The sequence below is a fragment of the Annulohypoxylon maeteangense genome (genome assembly GCF_022496945.1).
Source record: "Annulohypoxylon maeteangense strain CBS 123835 unplaced genomic scaffold GGS22scaffold_5, whole genome shotgun sequence".
Taxonomy (NCBI): Eukaryota; Fungi; Ascomycota; class Sordariomycetes; order Xylariales; family Hypoxylaceae; genus Annulohypoxylon; species Annulohypoxylon maeteangense.
In genome coordinates this window covers 460162-481783 of record NW_025953252.1, presented here as the reverse complement: position 1 = coordinate 481783, position 21622 = coordinate 460162, and the positions used below count along the sequence as shown (strand labels likewise).

The following is a 21622-nucleotide window of genomic DNA, read 5'->3' as shown; positions in this document are numbered from 1 at the left end:
GGATAGTGAGATATATCTACGTACTACCTACATGTAGCTAGGTAGCTAAAGGCAGTGCTGGGACATACTATTTGAGGCTGGGTATCAAACCTGTGAATATCTAGTCTCTCTCGCCACCTCTGAAGGCCGTGATGATTTCTTCGAGGTAAAATCTCCCAATTTCATGACCTGGTCGCTCATTAAGAAATATATCTGAAGAATTACGACATGGAGCCATCACAACCAGGCCCGCAGCGAACGGCGTGGGCTGAGAATATACAATATCAGCCTAGAACTGTGCGGTCATCGTATGGGGTTCCAAGAGAGTTCGCCGAGCCTCAATATAGAGGTTATCAACCGGTGCCAGCACCAAGCGTTCCATACCAAATTCATGCAAGACAACAACCACCAATGTTCGAACCCCCCATGAGACAAATTCGGCAGTATGAGGATGTTCCACCAACTCAACCACAACCGATCTACTATGTTCCTGTGTATGAACAGCCTCAACCTTACACTCAAACCTACCCACAGAATCCCCCACCAATGCCCCCTAGGGAGATCAACCCACCTAGATTTTACCCATTGGACTCACCGACAATACAAAATGAGAATTATTCAACTCCCAGAGAGACTCGATATGACGGGGATGCAGCGCCTGGTATAGTGCAAGTAAATCAACCTGCATCTTCAGTAGCGCGCCAGCGCGTCTCTCCTAATGAGAGCGAGGTTCATTCTCGCGTCCCAAGCCCTCCATTCACCCGTGATAGAGATAGAAGAAAATACGAAAAGGTGGCTGAAGAAGTAAAGCGTCGGTCGGAATCTCCGTTGCGCTTAAGGACACGCACCGTTGAGATCGAGAGTGCACGGGAAGACCGTCCTGAACGAGAAGACTATCTTGACCGAGAAGACTTTCTTGAGCGAGAAGACTTTGTTCCACGTCGCAGCAGCAACCGTGATGCGTCAGTTGAGATTAAAACGGTGCGGGAAAGGCGCCGTTACCGGAGAGATGAAGATGAAGACGACTCTTCTGACCCTTCTGATGACGATCGTGAATATATTCGAATCAATAAATCGGCACCGGGCACAGATGAAGGGAAAGTAGATATAACAAGGTCGATCAGCATTCCGTACCGAGAACGCCGCACTGGTAGGCTGAGGACGAGTGTCCATCCTTACACGCCCAAAGAAGACATCAAAAACAAAAAAGCATCTTCGACATACTCCGATATCCCTGACATAACAGTGATGTGTTATGTCGACGAACAGAGGACCATACGCAACCACACCATCAAGATCAAATCCTGGATGTTCATCCAATTCTTATCAGAGATGGGCAAGTTCAAAATTTATTCTAACGTCGACTCGGGATCGATCACACTTAGAGAGCCTTTCGTCGATCTTTTTCACAGGAAAAAGGCCATGCGGGAATTTCTAGCTAAGGCTGATAGAGATGCTGCAACAACCGATACAATGCTGAGAGACAAGATTTCATCTGCAGAAGGGGTCCTCGACTTGTTGTCAAGCGACTTTTCTGCCTTGAACGATAGGTTTGATCAGATGACGTCTTCTGAACCCCCTGAGATGGTGGATTATGCAAGTCTGTGGATGGTATACACTCCCGGAACATTGGTATTCAAACCAAAGCCAGACGGGGGGACCTCAGCATATATAATTGACTCTGTCCAATATCAGAAAGACGCGTATGATGTAGAGGATGACCTCCCCCCCTCTGAACCAATCTTGAAGCTGTATTGCTGGTCTATCGGTTATCACATGGGGGAGGCTGGATACGATGGGAAATTCGGACGCCGGGGCCATGTGATCAGCATCCCGCTATTCCAAGGATCGAGGCCCTTCAAGTCGCTCAAATACATTCCTGAACGGTTTCTAGGATCTGACGAGATCAAAAACGAATTAATCGCCAGAGGTAGAATATTCTGGGAGCTTTCTGGCCCCACATACCGGGAAGTCGTCAAGAATGAACCTGCAGGGCGTCAGAAAGGCGAAAGGGATCGGGTTATGGTCGATTATGGGATGTATGAAGATTTACGAAGAGACGAAGAACCAGATCGAGACGAAGGTCTTCCCTATCCTCCGGATTTGTCTGCCAAGCATAGCGAGAACCTCGACGCTGCCATGAAATATATCGCCAAATCGGGACGGAAAGGACAGGTGACTTCCTTGGAAAAGGATTATTCAAACACGTCGTTCGCCGAACTCAATTTAATTGAACCGTCATCAGAGCCGTCGGATCTCATGCTTATATTGTGTCCGCCGAAGATACTCGCCTTTTCTTTGCTACAGAAGTATTGGTGTAAGTACCCTTGTTCGACATGATCATGGCACTGAGGAACGTATTGCTAACATCACTCTAGCTGAGTATAACGTTGCCCATTTGAAGCCGGTTCAGTTTCAACATAACGCCTGGTCAAGGATAGTGCTTGATCAAGAATACAAAGACGTCGTCCAAGCCATGGTTGCCTCCTATCTTAGGAAATCGGATACGTTCCAAGACCTTGTCCCTGGGAAAGGAGCGGGTATCTCCATCTTGCTCCACGGGCCTCCAGGAGTGGGGAAAACCTTGACAGCAGGTAAGGAAGAATATCAAAATTTACAGGTGAAATAGTACTAATAAGTTTCATAGAATGTGTCGCGGAAAGTTTTCAGAAGCCCCTTTATATGGTCACTGCCGGTGATCTAGGAACCGACCCCGAGTCGCTAGAGTTCAAGCTGTCTAGGATATTCGATCTGGCTGTGCGTTGGGACGCGATTCTTTTGCTGGACGAAGCGGACGTGTTCCTCCAAGATAGAGATTATGAAAACCTGACTCGTAACGCGTTGGTATCAAGTAAGTTGCATCAAAATCGAATCGAATCTTCTTGTCTAATCGGTATTGATCGCTAGTTTTCTTGAGAACGCTCGAGTACTTCAAGGGAATCATGTTTCTCACAAGTAACCGTGTCGGTGCCTTCGACCAAGCCTTCCAATCGCGAATCCACATAACTCTCGGGATTCCAGAGTTTAGCGAATCGGTGCGCAAGCAAGTCTGGGCAATTTTTATTAAGGATCTCGGACGTAAACGTATCGACGGCTCGCCCCCTCTTCTAACCGAAGAAGAATGTAAGGGATTGGGTCAGGAGGTCCTCAAATCATGGTCGCGAGAATCCTTGAACGGTCGACAGATACGAAACTGTGTAAGAAGTGCTCTTGCTCTCGCGCAGAATAAACAAGAGAGATTATGCGCCAAACACTTCAATACCGTCATAAGGCTTGGAAATACATTCACGAAATACATGACGCGGTTGCAGAAGGTTGAGGCGGATGAGTTGGCACAAGTCAAAGGCGATCGGCTAGCTGAGATGGGAAGTCTTGCAATTCGGAGTAGCCATCTAGAACCTGAGAAGTGATATATCATAGAAGATACCCGTAGATACATTGGTCATATAAAACATGAAGATCTAAGTTAAAAGTTTCGCACCTCTGCTTATGGGTGAAGTCCGCGTAATTGAAATGCGATTGGGACTAATGGTAGTGACTGAGCTTCTCAAATTATAGGGGAACCCCACCAAAACTTAGTGGATCGATCGCTATAAGCTTAGACCTAATCGGTATGCTGGAGGTCGAAGTTTCGTGGGGGTATGAGATGTGTCTACCTTCGCACGGTGTAGGGTCTTTCCCCAGTGACCGGGTGCCTTAATCTAAATAAATGTAATCCACTAATATCCAGTCGCTGGGTCACTATTAGGTGCAGCCTTAGAAATTGTAGCCTATATCAAATACAGTATTTTCTGATTGATTATCCTATCGCACACTGTGTAGACAAATGCCACTGTTGTGAAGCTTTTGATTCTTTCCATCGTAACTATATGATTATAATAACAATGTCACCCGGTTCATTGATACGGGCGCATAGTTTCTTCGCACCAATTGTAGAATTTTTCTGATAGACCAGTGCCTTCTTCTTCTGATCTCATACCTTCAGCCATATGCCCCGGAACTGAGCCTATCCGGCCCCAAGGAATGATATACCCGCCATTGTCTCTGGCCGTAATATCACACGAGAGCCCCGCGAATAACTCCGTATAAGCACCGTATATAGGTCCCTTGAATACCATTCCCTAAGAAGAGGTTAGACGAGATATTACGGAACATGAATCCTGGGACTTATATCCATACCATAGCTGCACGCACTGGTGCAGGCATATTTCTTTGCAATTCAGTTTTCAACATGCCTGGGTGAAGAGACTATTGACGATGGAAAATTATCGTTAGTGGGTATAAAAAGGGGTTAGGGGTAGTGGGGTAAACTCACCATTGAGATGATTCCCTTGTCGCTAAGTCTCTTAGCGAATTCATGACCGAGAAAGGTAACTCCAGCTTTGGATTGCATATAATTCGCCATCATGTTGACGTGCAGCGCAGGTTCATCTGTTTGTGCATCCCAGACTACACCGCCTTTGGGTGTACCGATGTCTAGCATGGAGCTAACCCATACAATCCTCACATTTCCAAAAGACGTTTGCCGCGCAGCAGTTCTTATGAGAATTGGTTCAAGGAGCTTGGTTAAAAGAAATGGGCCTAGAGCATTAGTTCCCATTTGCAATTCGTAGCCCTAAGCGCCCTTGTTAATAGACGAATGATCATCTAGATAGACCTGCGAGCTCTTTGCTTACTTGAATTGTCTTCTCATTAGGACTTGTACCCATCACACCTGCATTGTTGAACAGTACATCAAGTCTTTGCTCTTTGGATGTGAAGCTCTCCACTGCAGGTTTAATGGTAGCGGGATTTGCGAGATCGAGCACTAAACTCTCTAATCTGCCATTACTTCCGTAGCGCTGCTTGATATTATTGATGGCTTTTCCAGCCTTAGACTCGGTCCTTGCTGCAATATAAACCGTCGCGTTCTTTTCATATAAGATCCTCGATACTTCGAACCCTACTCCCGAGGCACCGCCAGTGACAATAAAGACCTTCCCAATTTGATCTGGGACATCCTTATCAGTGAATTTTGGGCATGATGGGAATAATTGGGTGAATTGAGACATTCTGGAGACTTTGGAAATATGATGACAGAAGGGTAAGGTATGATTATTTCGTGGTACAGCATGAAGTTTAGAAGTTTAGGTAACATTGATACAGACTTACATAATAGAGAGGGCTTCTTGAGGCTTTATACATACAGCAGCTCTCGTTGAAGGTCTCGGGCCATACGTTAACTCGACTCCGTCATACCGGTTCGGAATAAAATATATCGCAACCCGGGTTTGAAATTCAGACGATCAAAGAAATTGACTGCCACTGAGGACTAATCTAAAGTTTTGGTAACCGTTGGGGTGATAAGCGCCGAGTCGGATTTGATATTGATACTGGTGCCTGGGCTCAGACTGGTCGGATTTAGAATCATTTCAGGGGTCCGTAAAGCCGGCTCATATAAATGACCCGACAGGAAGGATTTAGATATTGCCCCATTACCAGTAGGATTGACCATTAGACAGTAGTTAGCTTGTTGATTGCGTGTACTAGAAAAATAGACCGGCTTAACATCTTCGCTGCTAGTGGGGATGGGGCTGAATCGTAGCGCTTTTTGAGGCCATTTTGGATTTTGCTATATACAAGCGATCATAGATGGTACCTAGTATCGACATGACCTTCAACGGAATGCCTAAAATTAAAATTCCTTAGCAGGTCGTCTTCCCATCACCCTCGAATGTCCCATCCTTATAAGCGCCATTTGCATCATCAAGACACTCAGCTGCCACGGAATTAGTCAATTCTCCTATGCCTCAAGATTTGCTTAGGAGTGCTTACCGACTGTGACAATCTTCAAGTTATTGGTCTGCGCCCAGTTAATGAGCCAATTCGTAAGAGTCGTGACTGTGCCTTGGTATGTCTCGTGCATCAGCGGGATATGTCCGTTACCGCTCGCACCGGCTTGCTGGAACTTCTGTTGGCTCTGCTGCGGAGATTGATTGTTCCAGTCGCCGGCGTCTACGTCGTCGGTGATGACAGTGTAGTTCATTTGCTTCATGACGGTCAAGAACTGACCGCCAGTCTCGAGATACGGCGGTCGCACGTATTGTGGCTTCTTGCCGAAGATGTTGACGAAGGCCTGCTCGACTTTCTCCATCTCACTCTGAATCTGAGCGGCACCCATGCTTCCCATATGGGGATGTGTCCTTCATGAAAATCAGTGAATGTTCTAGCATCTTTACTTTTTAAAATTAGAGTCGATAACCATACCAGGTGTGAGAGGCAACTTGATGACCAGACTCATATGCCTTTTTGACTGCGGCCTGTTGATTATAGATACATCCTATTCATGTTAGCACTTGTTGATACCCGTGATGCGATTCTCGTACCATATAGAGTTCCAGTGAGGAAGAATGTGCCCTTTACTCCTGCCTTGTCTAATGTGTCTACAAGTGACGAGGTGTATTGATATGGGCCATCATCATAGGCCAGTGCAAGGACACCAGGCTTGGAGCACTTGTTTATAACGGTACCGGCGGTGTGTGCCCTCTTGAAAATCTCGACAGGATTGGGAACAGCCCTCGCCGAAGCGCAGAGCGCAAATGTGAAGGCAGTGATTACAGACTCGAACAACATCTTGGCAAATGGTCAGACTCCTCAAAAGAAAGGGGCAAGGAAATTCCAGTCACAACTCGGAATTTCTACGAGACAGTATGTTCATATTTATTTCTTGTCTCCTAGACGAATACGACGAGATTTTCCGGATCACGCCCATATCATCAGGTTAGAATGTGACAATTCGCCTCAAGGCCGACTTTTAGACGTATTGTGGGGTACCCCTGACAATATCCCATGAATTATTATATATCAGAACATGGCCATGATTGAACAAAGTAGGTGATGTAGATCTAGGGTTCCAATACCCCGGCTCGGCGTTGAGGGTTAAATAGGACCCCTGATGCGATATGATCTAGAGTGCATTTAGCCGCGAGAGTAATCCATCGACTTATTTTAGCAACGGCCGTTAAACTTCGGTTTCACCAAATTTGGAACGGATAAATACCTACCCAGTAACCTAGCTTACGAAGTACTTGGCTGTTGAATGTATTTGCAGAATGCCCTTTCTTGATTAGAGCTGCTTCGAAACTTTTCTGCAGGATTGGAAAAGAGACTAAAGTCCTCCATTCGTCCTACAGCGGGGACAAATAACGGATCGAGACTCACCGAAATGATGCTGTCTTAGATAATCAGTAGATTATCGTTCTATGTCTGCGACTCTGTTATAATTCAGTGTGAAGTCCTAGCTAGGTAGGTACCTAAGTAGGTATCTGTTGAATGAATTGGAAAAAAAGGGGTTGTCAGTAGCGTCTAGGGAACTGCCGAGGCTCGAACCGTTGAAGATAGCAGGGCGAATGATAATTCCACGATAACTAACCCCTCCATTTTGCGCAACTTCTCAAATTCTTCGTGAAGAAAAGCACTAATTCTATTCCTGATAATAACATCGCTGCATTAGATCTTTGATATAATATTTGTCGAGTTTTCGTCAGTATCGTAAGAGACATTCATGATGGCGCCTGACGCCAAGCCGCTGACAGTGCGGTGCCAATGCGGTACTGTATCATTTCCAACCCCGACAGCAACGCCTATCACGCTGTATTACTGTCACTGTACTGAGTGTCAGAAGCAAACCTCTTCAGCATTTGGAACGTCCGCGATCTACACAGCGGACGGCTTATTCCCCCTGGCGCCTGATCTCGCGGCCAAGCTGAAGTGCTACACGCGACAGACTGAGAAAGGCCGTAGCATGGATTGCTATTTTTGCTCAGAGTGTGGTTCGCGCATGTTTCACCGCATTGTAGATGCCGATGGTAAACCGCGACCGTCCGTCAGTATTAAGGGCGGGTGTATTGAAGGATTGAATTGGAATGGGGGCATGCATATCTACGTGCGTTCAGCTGTTATCAAAATTCCTGCAGAATGGGGAGAGCAGTATGAAACTTTGCCACCCTGGATGATGTAGACAATTGAGCGTATATCGAAGAAAAGGAAACTCTTCATAACAATAGGAGCTGGTTTTACAAAAGGCTTGTGAAAGCAATTTTTAAATAGGGGTTGTGTTGGGGCTGGTGAACCTCTCGATCTACTTCGTAAAAACCCGACTGTCCCGATCACCAGTTAAAAACCCCATAATGACGCCTCATTGACTTAAGTAATACGGACTCCGGACTTAAATGCGTAACCTGAGCCACTCACGTAATCACTGTGGCTGTAGTAAAGCTGTCCGACAGCGTCCCCTATGAGGTCATCGATCTGCAGGAACAAACCAGCACCAGCGACCAATCGGAGAGCTTCGACACACACCTTACACTTTACAACGAACAATCTCATAAACCACCACCACCAAAACTCCCGTCTCCAAACCTCACGCATACAACCCTCTCACCTCTCCCTCACCAACATAACCACCAATCCCCAAAAATGCCCCCCACAAACCCCCCACCCCTAGCCCTCCACTACCGCTCCAACACCCTCTTCATAATCGCCACCGTAGCCATCGGTCTCTTCACCGACCTCTTCCTGTACGGACTCATCGTGCCCGTTCTCCCATTCATGCTGCGCAACCGCCTCTCGATCCCCGAACCCGAGATCCAATCCTACGTCTCCAACCTGCTAGCCGCGTACGCCGGGGCCTCCGTCCTATCCTCCGTACCAGCCGGCTGGATCGCGGACCGCACTACATCGCGACAAGCGCCGTTTCTAAGCGGACTGGCTGCGCTGCTTGCGGCTACGGTGATGCTTGCGTTTGGGAGGAGTATTGGGGTATTGTTTGCGGCGCGCGTGCTGCAGGGCGTGAGTGCGGCGGTGGTGTGGACGATTGGGCTGGCGATGATCATGGATACGGTGGGTCCGGCGAACTTGGGCAAGGTAGTTGGGAGCGTGTTCAGCTTTATCTCGGTGGGCGAGCTGATGGCGCCTGTGATCGGCGGCGTGCTGTACGAGAAGACCGGGTACTCGGGGGTATTCGGCGTGGCAGCCGGGGTGTTAGGATTGGATTTCGTGATGCGGTTGTTGGTCGTGGAGAAGAAGACGGCTGCGAAGTATGATGCGAGCTTGGCGGTGTCCGATGGAGGGGATGAAGATAGGGGGGCCGGACCGCGGGGAGATGATGCCGGTGATCGCGATGAAGAAGCTCCTACGGAAAATGACGCGTTACTACCGAACAAGAACGAAAATTCCCGTTATAAAATCAATAGCCCTCCGAACCGACTCACCCGCACCCTCCCCATCCTCCTCTGCTTCCGAAACCCGCGTCTCCTAGTCGGCTTTAGCCTAGCTTTCGTACAAGCCTCGCTCCTCGCCGTCTTCGACGCTACGATCCCGACCGAAGCATCGTCGCTCTTCGGTTTCGCCTCTCTGGACGCCGGCCTCCTGTTCATTGCCCTAGATATACCGTATCTAATCCTCGGTCCTGTAGCCGGGTGGGCCGTAGACCAGTACGGCACCAAGTTCGCCTCCGTTCTAGGTTTCGGGTATCTCGTACCTACCCTCATCCTCCTGCGCCTGCCCTCCGATCACCCGCTCTCGGGGGGGAGTAACGTGGTCTTGTACTGCGCTTTGCTGGCACTCAACGGCGTAGGCTTAGCTGTTATTGGGTCCCCCAGTGTAGTCGAGACGAGCTATGTAGTGCAAGAATACGACCGTGCCAACCCAGGCTTATTCGGTGCTAACGGTCCTTATGCTCAGTTGTACGGTTTCAACTCGTTATTTTTCTGTGCCGGTCTCACAGTCGGTCCCGTTGTTGCCGGGGCCCTCCGCGATGGGATTGGTTATGGTAATATGAACCTTGTATTTGCTATTGTATCAGGCCTTACTGCCATAGCTTCACTTTTTGTCATTGGCGGGAAACTCCAGGGGAATTTCCGGCTTTGGAGAAAAGGACGGGTAAACTAGGCCACTGCCATCTCCTATGTGTGACACTTTAGAAGATGAGATGACCATGTCATGTCAATCCATAATAAATAGGTATAAAAATTCCACCTAGACTTATTCTGGACGCTATGATGCGATTCACTAATAGTCATCATCGCAATGCTGCAGTATGGATAGATCGCCAAACAAGTGTTAACGAGAGCTGCGATTATCTATTTGACCAGTCCTCAACCTCGGGGAATCTTCGTAATCACGAGTATATTCGGAAGCATATACTAGAATAATAACGAAGGAAAAAACCTGACCTAAATATCCGATAGAAAATTGGGGTATCAATCCCACAGCAAGTGTTCTGAGCTTTCTCAGCTCTTCAAAAAAAGGAAAAGTCTCTGCTCTTGTCTAATCAGCGGAGCAGCGGACTGCGAAACTTCCTGAGAAAAGCTTCATGCTCGCCGCCACGTAAAAGAGGATATGCAAAAGACCAACATTAGTTCCCTCCCATTCTTGCGATTACCCTCATCTTAAAATGAACGGGTATCTCAGTCATATCATCAGTCATCAGCTAGAAAATATTAGAAAAGAAATGAAAAAAAAAAAAAAAATCAGCGCTGCAGCCCATATATCTTGTGTAAATCCACGATGGCCAACCTCTCCGAAACAAGAACAACGAGAGGATTCTTGAAGGAAACGCATCATACGCAATGGCGGAGATGGTTGCGGCCGCGTAACGAGTGGAAACGGTAGGCCTTCCCTCCCTCAGTTGTGAACGAATCCTCCTCCCATAACGCCAACTAGTGCCACCATTATATAACCCAATCCAATAGTAAATGCAATTGCAATCCGCGTAGATAAAAATGAGATGGTATATTCGTAAGCCGAGTAGCGATCGTATATCATGCAAATGCTTGATTCTAGAAAGATGTCCAAGGAAAATCGTGAGTCTCGTAAATCCGCTGTGCCCAGCAGCCGTTAGGGTCCATGTGTACTAGGTAGTAGGTATGTTTCGTGGATAAGAGTTTTATCGACATGATGTAATGGTGTGATCTTATGGGGCTCGTTCCTATGACAACTAGTATGCCGTTGTTGCATTCCCCTCGCTCGTTGCGACTGCAACTAGTGCCTGTAGCCGAAGCATATTGTCTCGCTCGCCAGAATTTTCTTCTCTTGGCGGGGCGTTTGTGACATTTTCTCTGGAAGGGAAACCCGAGAACTCGTTGATATTTGGGTGGATCATGCGATCTACCCTAGCTATCTTCTCAGGGGGTGCTTCAGCGTGGACCGTCACTGGTCCGTTATACCACCCTCGCCGTTTTGTTTCCCTTCCAGCGTTGACCAATGGCGCGGACATAGTATGTTGATGATACGCCCTGGGAAGGCTAGCTGCAACCGGTGGTCTGCTTTCCATAATTATCGGCTCGTTGAACCGTACGGTTGGGGGGTTTATCCTAACTCGCTCTGCCTCTACCTCGACGGCATGACTCGCTTCTCGGGCCCAAGTACGCGCTGCGTCTGGTGGTGGTGGGTTATTGGACGTGATATCCAGTCGAGTTAATCCTCGGTGTAATCCCATGTCCCAATTAGCTGTATTCCGTCTCTCGTCGGAATCACCGGAGTGGGCGGCAGGGAGCAAGGCCGGTGGATGAGAAACTTCAGAATCAACAATCATTGGGGAAGGATTTCGTCTGGGAGGTGACGCAGGGCGATGCGGGAGGGGGCCAAATGATTCTATGCCGGGTAGTCGAAGCGCTGTGCTTTGCTGTGATGGGACAGCTAAAGGCAATGGAGCTGCAGGAGGACTTTGGAACTGGGACGGAGTTACGACGTTGCTTAAGCGACTGCTGCTAATAGTGTTGAAGTTAGTAGAATCGGGATGCCATGTACGACGACGCCAATCCTCTGTCTGTGACGTAGATTCTCTTCTAGAAGAAAACACGGAGGACGTAGGCGATCCTAGTAGGCTACTAGTCGGAGAAAATGCGCCAGGGTTTGAGGTGTTAACCGAACCTGGACCAAAAATTGGACGACCTAAGGTCGCGCCTTGAGGAGACTGGAACGGTATTCCACCAGAAGGTACACTGAGTCGTCGGCCTGGGGTTCTGTGGCCGCTGTACATGCTCTGAGGACGCTGGTGAGATGAACTTGGAGATGCCATTACAGATCCCCACCTAGGGCTATTCTGACCAGTTGAGAAGGTTGCCGAGGTTGGCGTACTGAAATCGCTCGGAGACGGAGGTCGATACGAATAGGCGCTTTCAGGACCGTGATACGTATCAATAGACAGTCTCGACCTCGGATCTGCCATCACCAGGGGCGGTGGACGTCTGCGCACGTCTTCTCGGGCGCTAAAGGTGGAGCCAACAGAGCTTATACTCGAAGTAGAAAGCGATTTGGCGTGTCCACGAGTTGGAGTACCCATGCTCCCTGCCGTTGAGGCTCGAGCTCTTCCTGGTTGTCGTACTCGATCAGTTCGGATCTGTCTTTGGAACCTCGTGCCAGTGGCGGCAAGCGAATCGATCGGGATATCCTCGTTCACATGCACGGTCTGCGCATGTTGTCGTAAGTTATCTAGCCGCGAAAATCGCCGTGAACAATGGCATTGGAATGGGCGCTCTCCGGTATGTTTCCTATGGTCATTAGCCTCGATATTTATTTGTCAGGGTAAAAGGGAGCGCAAAGCAATACCGAATGTGTCTTGCTAAATGTTCGCTTCTCGTGAAGCTCAAATTGCAAGGTGGGTAGTCGGTGCAGTAAAACCGTTGTGACTTCTTTTTCTTATTTGATTTAGTCCCATCTGCATTTACACTTTCATCATCTGACCCTGCACCATCTTCTCCGTGAGTTTCTCCATCTGATTCATCCATATCAACGTCTTCAGAGTCTCCTCGCGACCGTTTCGAGTGTTGAGAATTTTCTCGCTTAGGCGTCGGTTTCGAGGCTTGTTTCGGGGTTTGCTTCTCTTCGATGCTCTCGGGAATTGAAACGGCTTGCGGAAATGGCGATGTCGGTAGCGGTCGCTGGCCGAAGGTGGCCTTCGTCGGGGTAGGCGTGGTAGGCGACCGCGCCGCACCGTCGTCCTTCTTCACTTCGATCGCCATCGGTGTGTTGACGGGCCGAAATGTTGCTGCCATAGTATTGTTCCCCGTAGAAATAGGGGCGTCTATTTTCGATTATGGCAGATATGTCTGTATTTTGGATTTGTTTTGAAACAACGACTTTCTTAGGGTTGAGAATGCAATGCAAGCCTCTTGGTGATAGGCGACGCGGAAACGTCGGGAGTTAATTGCGACCGGTCAAAAAGACCAAAGAAGCACGGATGCAAGAAAGGTATTGAAATCGAGAGGAAGGGAGAAGGGGGACAGTAATGAAAAATGGATATAATTCATTCGTAGAATTTATTTGTTGCAGAGCAAACGGTGGTTATTGATCTGAAAATGGGAACGGAGATGTTCTCTGAATATGAGCGCTCAGGTTCCGGGAATTCTCGGTGGGGAGTTCGAGTCAGGTTGAGCGGGCAGCGGCTGAAACTGAGACAGATGGAAGTAAGATAGGATGGATCCTGGCTTGGAATGACGAATGTCCGCCCTTGGAATGTTGCGACCGACTAAAACAGAAGCGGCGACAGGGGGATTCAAAACAATCCGTTTATGATAGATGCAAATATGAATAGCATCAATCAACAAGAGAGACGATATGATATTCACATCGATTTTTTTTTGTTAACCAGTTATCGTGCTCCAACCGAGGACGTATTCATCCCGAACGGCGAGTGAGAAGAGAGAGTCCGAGCAGTCTAGGCCAGGGACTAACCAACCACCTTGGAGGCTTGATCCAGAAGCGGGAGTTGGGGTCGATCAAGCTGAAAGCGATTGAGAGTCGAATTAAAAAATAAAACCATGCAGGCTGCCGAGTCGAGGGGCCAACCGAGTAACTATAACTTTGATAGTATTTCCTATAACTATCCCTTAGGAAGTGAAATGAATCACTTTGCTGTAGCTTTGAATTGTTTAGAGTTGATGCTAATATTGCGCAAGTGAGAAAATATGATGGTTAGGTGGCAAGAAGGGATGTGTATGAGGCGAGGAAGAAAGGACAAGGGATCCGAAATTCAAAGCGGATTAAGAGAAAAATACAAAAAGGTGTTAATGTTGGAGGGGCGACGAAGTAAGATGATGAGATAGGTAGGTAGGTAGGTAAGGTAGGCAAGGAAGGTAGGTTGGGATGGTTCGGCTTGTCAATGATCCTGACTTGCGATGGATTTACAGGCTAGATTGATAGGGTTGATAGATGGATGGGGATCCCTAGTCGAAGTGTGTCTGGTGTGTGTGTGTATGTGTGTGGTATGTATCTGTATAATATTGGATAGGTATATGTATAGGAATGAGTTTCTCATGTGCGAGTGTGTGTGTAATAGAACATGTTGTACAATAAAATGCAGATGGAGCCGTATGTAGGTACATACTTGGTAACAATTGTTACTCGACAATAAAAAATTGTAAAAAAAATAAATAATAAGCCGTAAAGCCGTACCTCTTTTATTTTGACAGGGACAGTTGACACTTGGGAAGGCTTGGCAGTATGGAAATATGCACGAATGAAGAGCTATACGAAGTGATGCGTGTGTGTGTGCCTGGTAAAGTGGATAGAGAGGAACAGACGTACAGAAGTGGATATCCTGATGTGGTTATTATCGCGACGCTTCATTCGTTAGAGTCGTAAGAACCTTGGAATGTCCATCTAGTCGATAAGAACGGCGCGCTAGTGAGGTCATCGAACGGCAAAGATAATCATTTAGCTGTATAGTAGTGTCGGTTTCGTAGTCATGTCTCTCTCTATATCCCCTCCTTATTTTTCTCTTTTGGAACTAGGAAATACAGCTAAACATAGGGGGTAGATGATTCGGACGACGGTAACACCAGCTATTGTAACAATCCAATGGTAGCAACGGAGTAATAAGAGAACAGAAAAAACGCTGAACAAGAACACGATAGGAAAACAATAGGTGTTTTATTCTTTGAAAAGTCGAAGGTCAAGAGTTACGGACTTGTATGTGGAGGAATCCCACCGCACAGATATCAGGTTACGAAGAATTAAAGAATTAAGCCTTGGAACATAACTTGGTAAGTTAGAAGTTCTCTTTTCTTTGGTTTATGGTGGGATGAATGGATGAAGAAGAGGGGCAAAGTAGAGAAAAAAAGAGGAATAGAGGGGTTTTGCGTAGCGAGCTTATTATTTTACTGTTGGTGCGAGGGGCTGGACAAGCAACTACAGGGCACCTGGGCAACTTCCCTGCGTACTAGAGGTAATAACCCCTGAAATCGTATGTACCAATGTACCTGTTCTTTCCCATCGCCATCGCACTAGGGAAGTCAGGGCAGGGACAGGCTCACAAAAAGTACCTAGGTACCCTAGCAGCCCTGAGAATTAGACATGGGAGGCAACAGCAAACTGGCAGGGGTTCACTAATTCTATAAAAAAACAGCATGATTAGCATGACATGATTGGTTCAATCTTTAGCGTATCCTTGTGTTCCAGGGAAACAGGTCCCGGATTCGGGTAACGATGAGAAGGAAGTAATCATGGGATCAAAAATTGAAAGTCTTTGATAATTTCTCATTTACTGCGCATCGTTCCCAATCTTCAACGTCCCTTAAGGACTTAATAAACATCATACAACAAATGCACCTTTCGTCCCCCGACCTCTCCGGTCCCCACAACTATCCGCTATCACAAACATGATACATATCTAGGTACATAATTGATCACGACTCAAGTTGCCTAACATACATGTTAGTATTGTTAGTTGCAGCAACTAGTAATATAAGAGTCCTAGCACGGACGCCTCAGCTCGCGAGGCACAGCAAGGCACAGGAATTTAAAAATCTCCATCTCGACTAATATACCCACTAGTTCCATGCACTTCATCGGCATTAGCATTACCGCCGTAAGGGACAAGATGGAAAAAGGAAAAAGGGCCTCTATTGTCCCTGAAGGTCCCGAATATTCGTCACCTTCGTGGCGGCGTGGTCGTGTGCGTGCTGTGCCACGAAATGTCTGACTTGCTTACCTAGCTGCCTAGGTACTTATACGTTTAAATCCTGTCCTCCGTTCTCCTGGGACTATCACCAGGCACGACCTAGGACAAGCGCGCTCCTCTTCGGTACATACTGAAAATGTCTGGACCTAATCGATTTTTACGACAATCTATGATCAGACAAAGCCTCTTACAAGCCTAGCTGAAATCCCGAACTTGGCTTTCTTTGCGAAACTACCAAGAAAGTAAGCTTGTCTAGAACCGCGCGAATATAGTATCGCAAGTATTAAATACTATCGAAAGATTCGCTCAAGCCTTTGGAATATTGACTAGATATTCAGGTACCCAAGAAATAGGTATATGTTCAATTTCCTCTTCTTTTCCCTTGCCCCTCCATTCCTTTACTCTTTGCCCCTTACCCCTTTTCTCATGATCCATACCTAATCACACTTATCTTTTCACCGTTGATAAACCTATCGGTGAGGCGGATGGCCTCATTTTTAAAGGGCAATTTAGTCGATGGAGGGAATGTGCATTTTTTAATTATATCAGTTGCTTAAAACGATCTCTTGTTCACCCACCGGATCTCTGCAACCCTGAGGAGAGGGCTGCTGTTGACTAAACCCCATTCGGGTATGATCTGCATCATATTGGTGGCTCTCTGACGCAACGCCTGTCTTTCCAGTAACTATATTCGACGTCTATCATTTAGTTTTTATTGCCGGGGAGGTTATCCATCATCCCAACAGACGAACAACGGGCGCGTATTGACTCGCTGGATGTTCGAGAGCTTATCTCGTGCCTGTATTGCCTATATAGGTACCAGAGGCACTAGGAAGGATCACATCCTATCAAAGACCATCGTGTCATCGGAGACATCGTGTAAAGATCCCCTCGGGTCCCGGAGTTCTTACTGGTTTCGCCTCATTCCTGCCAGTTCATCACATCTAGGCCGTTTGGGAATACACAGGGCAGCGTCCAGCTGATTGTTGCGACGTAAATCGTAGCACTCTTCTTCTACGGTACCTCACACATACCACACTATCTGGCATCTGGATACCCTCCATCAGCTTTTTCTCCACTCACCTTTCGCTTCATTCGGAGCCTTTTCCCCCTCCCTTGCCTGACCTGCCAGCCTACCTACATACACAGCTACATACATGCAAGCACATTTTGAATGCACTGATCGAAAACTTTAGACCAACTTTCAATTTTGTGGCTTTTTCATTGCCAGATACGCGAACATGCCATCAAACCCTCACCGCCTGCCCTACAAAACACAGGACATGTGTGCGACGTGTGTGCGGTGTCCCCATCATCCATTATCGTGGTTCTTGTACCTGATGATCCACCGCCTAGCTACCACGTATGCAGTAGTATTATCTGCATTAGTCATAACACACCAAATTCCGCCCTGTCTCCTATTATTGTAAGACTTGCAATACGTTTCGAATGGCCAGCCAGCACTGTTCGTACCTATCCACCGAGGCTGTGGCTGTTGGCAGAGACGGGAATTCCATCATACTTGGTACCTACCTGTCTGCCTGTCTACCTGCCTATCTACCTGCCTGCCTAGTACCTTGCACTCACGGCCCGAGCAATAGACCGGTTGGTACTACACCCGATATGAGTCTCTTGGTTTCATGTATACGACACCATGAAGCTTTCCAGAAGTAGACACAGAAGTCTAGTAGTCTAAGACCCTTACCCACCAACACATCAGCACGTTCTAGTCAGACAGGCCTGACTACGTGTTACGGAGTACTAAGAGCAATCAATATCTAAGACGATAAAAACTCTCGACGACCTTAACGACCCAAAGGAGAAGACCGTCAGCGAAAGTGACAAAAAAGCAAAAGCAAAAGCGGCGGCCAGATCTGTCGAATCCGACCTTCCCCTGCTGCCCTGTCCCTTATCCCCCCTGTCTCTTAAACCTCCTAGTGCTGCTAGTGCTGCTAGTCGAGGTCTTCCCCTCTTCTTCCCCTCCCCCGCCTGATCTGACGCAACACTATCGCTTATCGATACGCCCTACCAGGAGACGAGATAGTCGGTGATGAATGCAAGTGGCGTCATATTGCTAATATCGATTGAACAGCGAGCTATATTACATGCTGTTAATTATCTCTAGGTATTGTACATCTGCAGATTACTTCCCGGATTCTGCCTAAGGCGATTGCCGTGTTGGGGTATTTGCAGCATGCAAAATTAACTCAAGCAGGGCTCTATACATATCAGATGACTTCTCAGACCCAAGTCCAGGCCGTTATCGCCGGTTACCTTAGTCGTGCGTAAGCAGTCAGCATTCATGTACAGTACTTGCTTCGTCTGTACCTGGCGAACAATCCCATCGATCCGAGAGATCCTGCCAAGGTACAGGGCTGAGATGAAACGTGGTTTACGACGACTTTACGTGTAGGTTGGCGCGCTAGCATCGAGACGGCTCAACAAATACATACTCATCGATAGTAACGAGGCTAAGTAGCCAGAGTTCAAGATGTGGTGAGTGTGGTAAATGTGGAATTATGGATAGGAGAGTCGTAACGCCACAATACGAAACTTGCTTACCTCGACTAAGAGGATGTCAAGATTGACTTTGGGGAATCCAAGCTATTCCTGGATCGACCAGCCAGCCATTTACATGCCTAGGTACATTCTATATTATGTATGTAACGCCCCGGCGATTCGGGTCGTTCCTTGAACCACAGGGACAGGATATTCGAACCATCCATAAGGACAGCCTTGGAAGACAGGGAAGAGCATTGGGAAGCATGGGAATATCCGGTAAGCAGAGCTAGAGCCTAGGTGAAGGTACTATGTATGGTATGTACTCCGTACAATACATCGGGTACGTACATACCTACCTAGGTACGAGTTCGTCAACCACATGCTCACAACCTTATCCCATATTACGGATGTATGTATAATACAATATGTAGGATACCATACCATTAGGTCGTGACAGTCTTATGCTACTATTTCTAATAAAATCAACCTGCAGGATGCAAGGCACAGTACGTCGGCAGGTATCTAAGTACCAGCCATATCCAGATTCTTAACCAGGTACTTATGTACTTTCGTCTTCCTATTTATTCATCGTATTCTCCTCTTACTTTATCCGAGGCGGTTATCACCGGGAGCTTGATTCCAGGTTCCCACTTCCCACTCCCGTCTCTCCACCACGCCGAACCCCTCCTTATCGTTGTTCTTATCGTAGATCCATTTATTTTATTTTATTTCATTTAATTCTTATTAGTATCTTTTTTCCAACAATTAACACGACACGACTTCACTAGCCAGGAACTCAGAATTCCAATATTCCAAAAATCATTTGCTCCACTCCTCCCACATGTCGATTCATGTCGCGCTCGAGCCTAAGAAACCTTACGTCTTACTACTATAATAGAGTTAAGGTTAAGCAATACTCTGTCAAGCCAGGTAATAGTAATTTTCTAATTTTTATATACTTTTCTATTTTCCTCTCCTCATTCACCTTTCCTGACCGCCACTTGGGCAGATGACTCAAAGTAACCATCATCATTGTGCCTTGTTCCCCTTTTTTACTTTTTCGCAGTTTTGGCCATTGCACCATTGCAACCTCATCCTGCTCGTCCCGAGATCCGCACTACGCCCGACGTGTGCCTGACTCTTGGACGCTTGGACGTTAGCAGCAAGCCCGCGCGAGCGTCCCAAAGCTGCTGTGGCTCCCCATCGCCCAACTCTATCGAGCCCCTCAATCAACTATTGCAGTAGTCCTGTCTAACATGTTCCAACATCCATACTTCGTACATTATGACGGTTCGCCCTGCTTGCTTCTGTTTACCCCATCTGCTACCTACTCGATCCTTACTCATGCCTCACGCCAGCAACTATGCGGAACCCCCGCGCGCACAGCACTAGGGAGGTCTTGGTATTGTATCGCTGGACCTATCGATCTCCTCTACACACCGAAAAAAGGGCCTCGATAAAAAAGACAAGCTGGAATTTCCCCTCTATCTACGCAGATTACTGTTGTGCGATCTAGCCCATCGATTGGCATTATATTCGCCCGCCAATCACCCCATCCCCTCGTCGATATAGGTACTAGGTAAGTCAGTAGATATGTAAGTATGTATGTAGGTATGTATGGCGTGGGTAGCACGGTATGTAGCGTGGTCGGCATGCAAGTGCTGGGTTCTGCATCCTGATCGGCGACCAATGCGATCGATGCTACGTGCCCAATGCCTATCAGCGTTCGTCTTATCCCGTCTCTCATAACTTTTTGCTTTTTTTCTTTCATCTAGGTATCTATGTTTTCCACCTTTCCGTTCAAGCGATAGTCGGTTCGTTTCGGCCGAGTCTTAGGGTCGAGATGTGCCGCGAAGCAAACCCGGAACGGAGCGGCACGGCGCGGGTTGGGGATGGCCCCTACGTACATACGTACATACATACATATTAGGTACATAAGCTGTCCTACGTTGCATGTGATTAGAGATCAGATTGCCCAAGGTAAAGTGAATGTAGGTTTAGGGTACCGATGGCCCGTCGGATGGGTTACCTCGTAATTAAATATAGTCTCGCGGCCGGGTTTCAGATACGACACCTGTGGTTACGGCCGGCGCCTCTCCGGACGTTTTAACCTCATGCCAATGGGGGTCGCCGGTGGAAGACGTCAAATTGGGCAGAGATGAGGGTATCGTGTAACTTTGGCTTCTAGATAGGGATGATTTATATGCAAAAACTGCGATCTATAGTCTTATTTTTAATGTATTTGAATTAAATATTGAAAGCCTTACCCGTAATATTGATATAACAGAAACACCTGCCGGTTGGCCTCCTTAGGAAATTGAGACCGTAATAGTATTCGTATGGTTTGATGCTTGATGACTTGTGGAAGACCAAACAACTCAACCTTCATGCCAATCATAAGGGAAAGTCAGACAACCGTAGAGATCAATCGATGATATACCTACCTACCTACCTACTTAGCAATTTTTAAATGAGAAGTGGCTTGTAGGCATCCGGCAGACTTTGTCTTCCTTCTGTCAAAGTAGATGTTTATCTTCACCTGTATAAACTGTGTTGGATCTGTGTGTGATACTCTGAGAGGATAAGAACACGAGAAAAAGCATCTCTTCCAGTTCTGGAGAAGCTTTTCACTGGCCTGAAAATGAAGATAATAGCTCGAATTCAGCAGCGCTCATTCTTATGAATATCGGTTAAGGTTCCAAAACATCATTATCGAACTTCTCTACCTACCTATATAAGTCTCTACCTAGGTAAGGTTCTGTTATAGGAAAGACTCCTTACCTAGGTAGGTACCTACCTACCTAGGTAAATGTCAGTTTTGAAACTTCAATTCCCTTCTGCATGGCCGTTATCTAGATGGAGGTAATGATACCTAGGCATACCAGTTTATCTACCAGTTTATCGTTGCCCCTATTTCTAAGTAAGCCGAGGCTCGCCCATAACACATTTTTCATCACTGAGAAAAGACCCTGGGCAAGACTTCCATTTTTTACTGTAGAAGATAAATCTATTATTCTTTCTATGCATTTCCCCGAAGAGAATAGTTACTGTGTATGTTTTCGAGGGTTGAAATACGGGTATCTCAGCGGTACTCGAGAGGCTGACATACATAGTCTTCGAGGAGTCAAGTCGCCCTAGAAAGACCGATTAGGTTGAACGATTCCATAATTCGTAATCTATCTAGGTAGGTCGATTACG

At 47.0% G+C, this 21622-nt stretch overlaps 7 protein-coding genes across 7 annotated transcripts; 3 read left to right on the top strand and 4 right to left on the bottom strand.

The window, feature by feature from the left end:
- Positions 1-207: 207 nt before the first annotated feature.
- Positions 208-3422, top strand: GGS22DRAFT_198988 (uncharacterized protein; the record flags this gene model as incomplete). The annotated part of the gene is made up of 4 exons (XM_047966215.1): positions 208-2296; positions 2358-2573; positions 2627-2830; positions 2887-3422. The coding sequence occupies 4 exons, from the start codon at positions 208-210 to the stop codon at positions 3387-3389; spliced, it is 3012 nt and encodes a 1003-aa protein (XP_047820426.1). The 3' UTR covers positions 3390-3422.
- Positions 3423-3875: 453 nt separating this feature from the next.
- Positions 3876-5030, bottom strand: GGS22DRAFT_198987 (NAD(P)-binding protein; the record flags this gene model as incomplete). The annotated part of the gene is made up of 4 exons (XM_047966214.1): positions 3876-4100; positions 4159-4227; positions 4295-4594; positions 4656-5030. 4 exons carry the CDS (start codon positions 5028-5030, stop codon positions 3876-3878), a joined length of 969 nt encoding a protein of 322 aa, XP_047820425.1.
- Positions 5031-5515: 485 nt separating this feature from the next.
- Positions 5516-7064, bottom strand: GGS22DRAFT_158203 (carbohydrate esterase family 4 protein). Its single transcript, XM_047960603.1, has 4 exons — positions 6345-7064; positions 6226-6298; positions 5794-6161; positions 5516-5737 (listed from the first exon to the last, which is right to left on the bottom strand). The coding sequence occupies exons 1-4, from the start codon at positions 6589-6591 to the stop codon at positions 5664-5666; spliced, it is 762 nt and encodes a 253-aa protein (XP_047820424.1). The 5' UTR covers positions 6592-7064; the 3' UTR covers positions 5516-5663.
- GGS22DRAFT_158202 (Mss4-like protein) lies at positions 7049-8075 on the top strand (the record flags this gene model as incomplete). The annotated part of the gene is made up of 1 exon (XM_047960602.1): positions 7049-8075. A coding segment is annotated over exon 1 (451 nt), but the record flags the coding sequence as incomplete, so codon positions are not given.
- On the top strand, positions 8021-10433 carry GGS22DRAFT_115404 (MFS transporter-like protein). The gene has a single exon (XM_047958081.1). The coding sequence runs from the start codon at positions 8437-8439 to the stop codon at positions 9907-9909; it is 1473 nt and encodes a 490-aa protein (XP_047820421.1). The 5' UTR covers positions 8021-8436; the 3' UTR covers positions 9910-10433.
- Positions 8027-8488, bottom strand: GGS22DRAFT_158200 (uncharacterized protein). The gene has a single exon (XM_047960601.1). The coding sequence runs from the start codon at positions 8386-8388 to the stop codon at positions 8164-8166; it is 225 nt and encodes a 74-aa protein (XP_047820422.1). The 5' UTR covers positions 8389-8488; the 3' UTR covers positions 8027-8163.
- On the bottom strand, positions 10434-13728 carry GGS22DRAFT_115437 (uncharacterized protein). Its single transcript, XM_047958082.1, has 2 exons — positions 12571-13728; positions 10434-12512 (listed from the first exon to the last, which is right to left on the bottom strand). The coding sequence occupies exons 1-2, from the start codon at positions 13014-13016 to the stop codon at positions 10958-10960; spliced, it is 2001 nt and encodes a 666-aa protein (XP_047820420.1). The 5' UTR covers positions 13017-13728; the 3' UTR covers positions 10434-10957.
- Between the last annotated feature and the right edge of the window lie 7894 nt (positions 13729-21622).

Coding starts and splice junctions, on each gene's coding strand:
- GGS22DRAFT_158203 (XM_047960603.1), bottom strand. CDS start 6,591: ATGTTGTTCGAGTCTGTAATCACTGCCTTCACATTTGCGCTCTGCGCT. Junction 6,299..6,344: donor CCTCACTGGAACTCTATATG/GTACGAGAATCG, acceptor TAACATGAATAG/GATGTATCTATAATCAACAG. Junction 5,738..5,793: donor CTTGAAGATTGTCACAGTCG/GTAAGCACTCCT, acceptor ATTCCGTGGCAG/CTGAGTGTCTTGATGATGCA.
- GGS22DRAFT_158200 (XM_047960601.1), bottom strand. CDS start 8,388: ATGCGTGAGGTTTGGAGACGGGAGTTTTGGTGGTGGTGGTTTATGAGA.
- GGS22DRAFT_115404 (XM_047958081.1), top strand. CDS start 8,437: ATGCCCCCCACAAACCCCCCACCCCTAGCCCTCCACTACCGCTCCAAC.
- GGS22DRAFT_115437 (XM_047958082.1), bottom strand. CDS start 13,016: ATGGCAGCAACATTTCGGCCCGTCAACACACCGATGGCGATCGAAGTG. Junction 12,513..12,570: donor CATTTAGCAAGACACATTCG/GTATTGCTTTGC, acceptor TAATGACCATAG/GAAACATACCGGAGAGCGCC.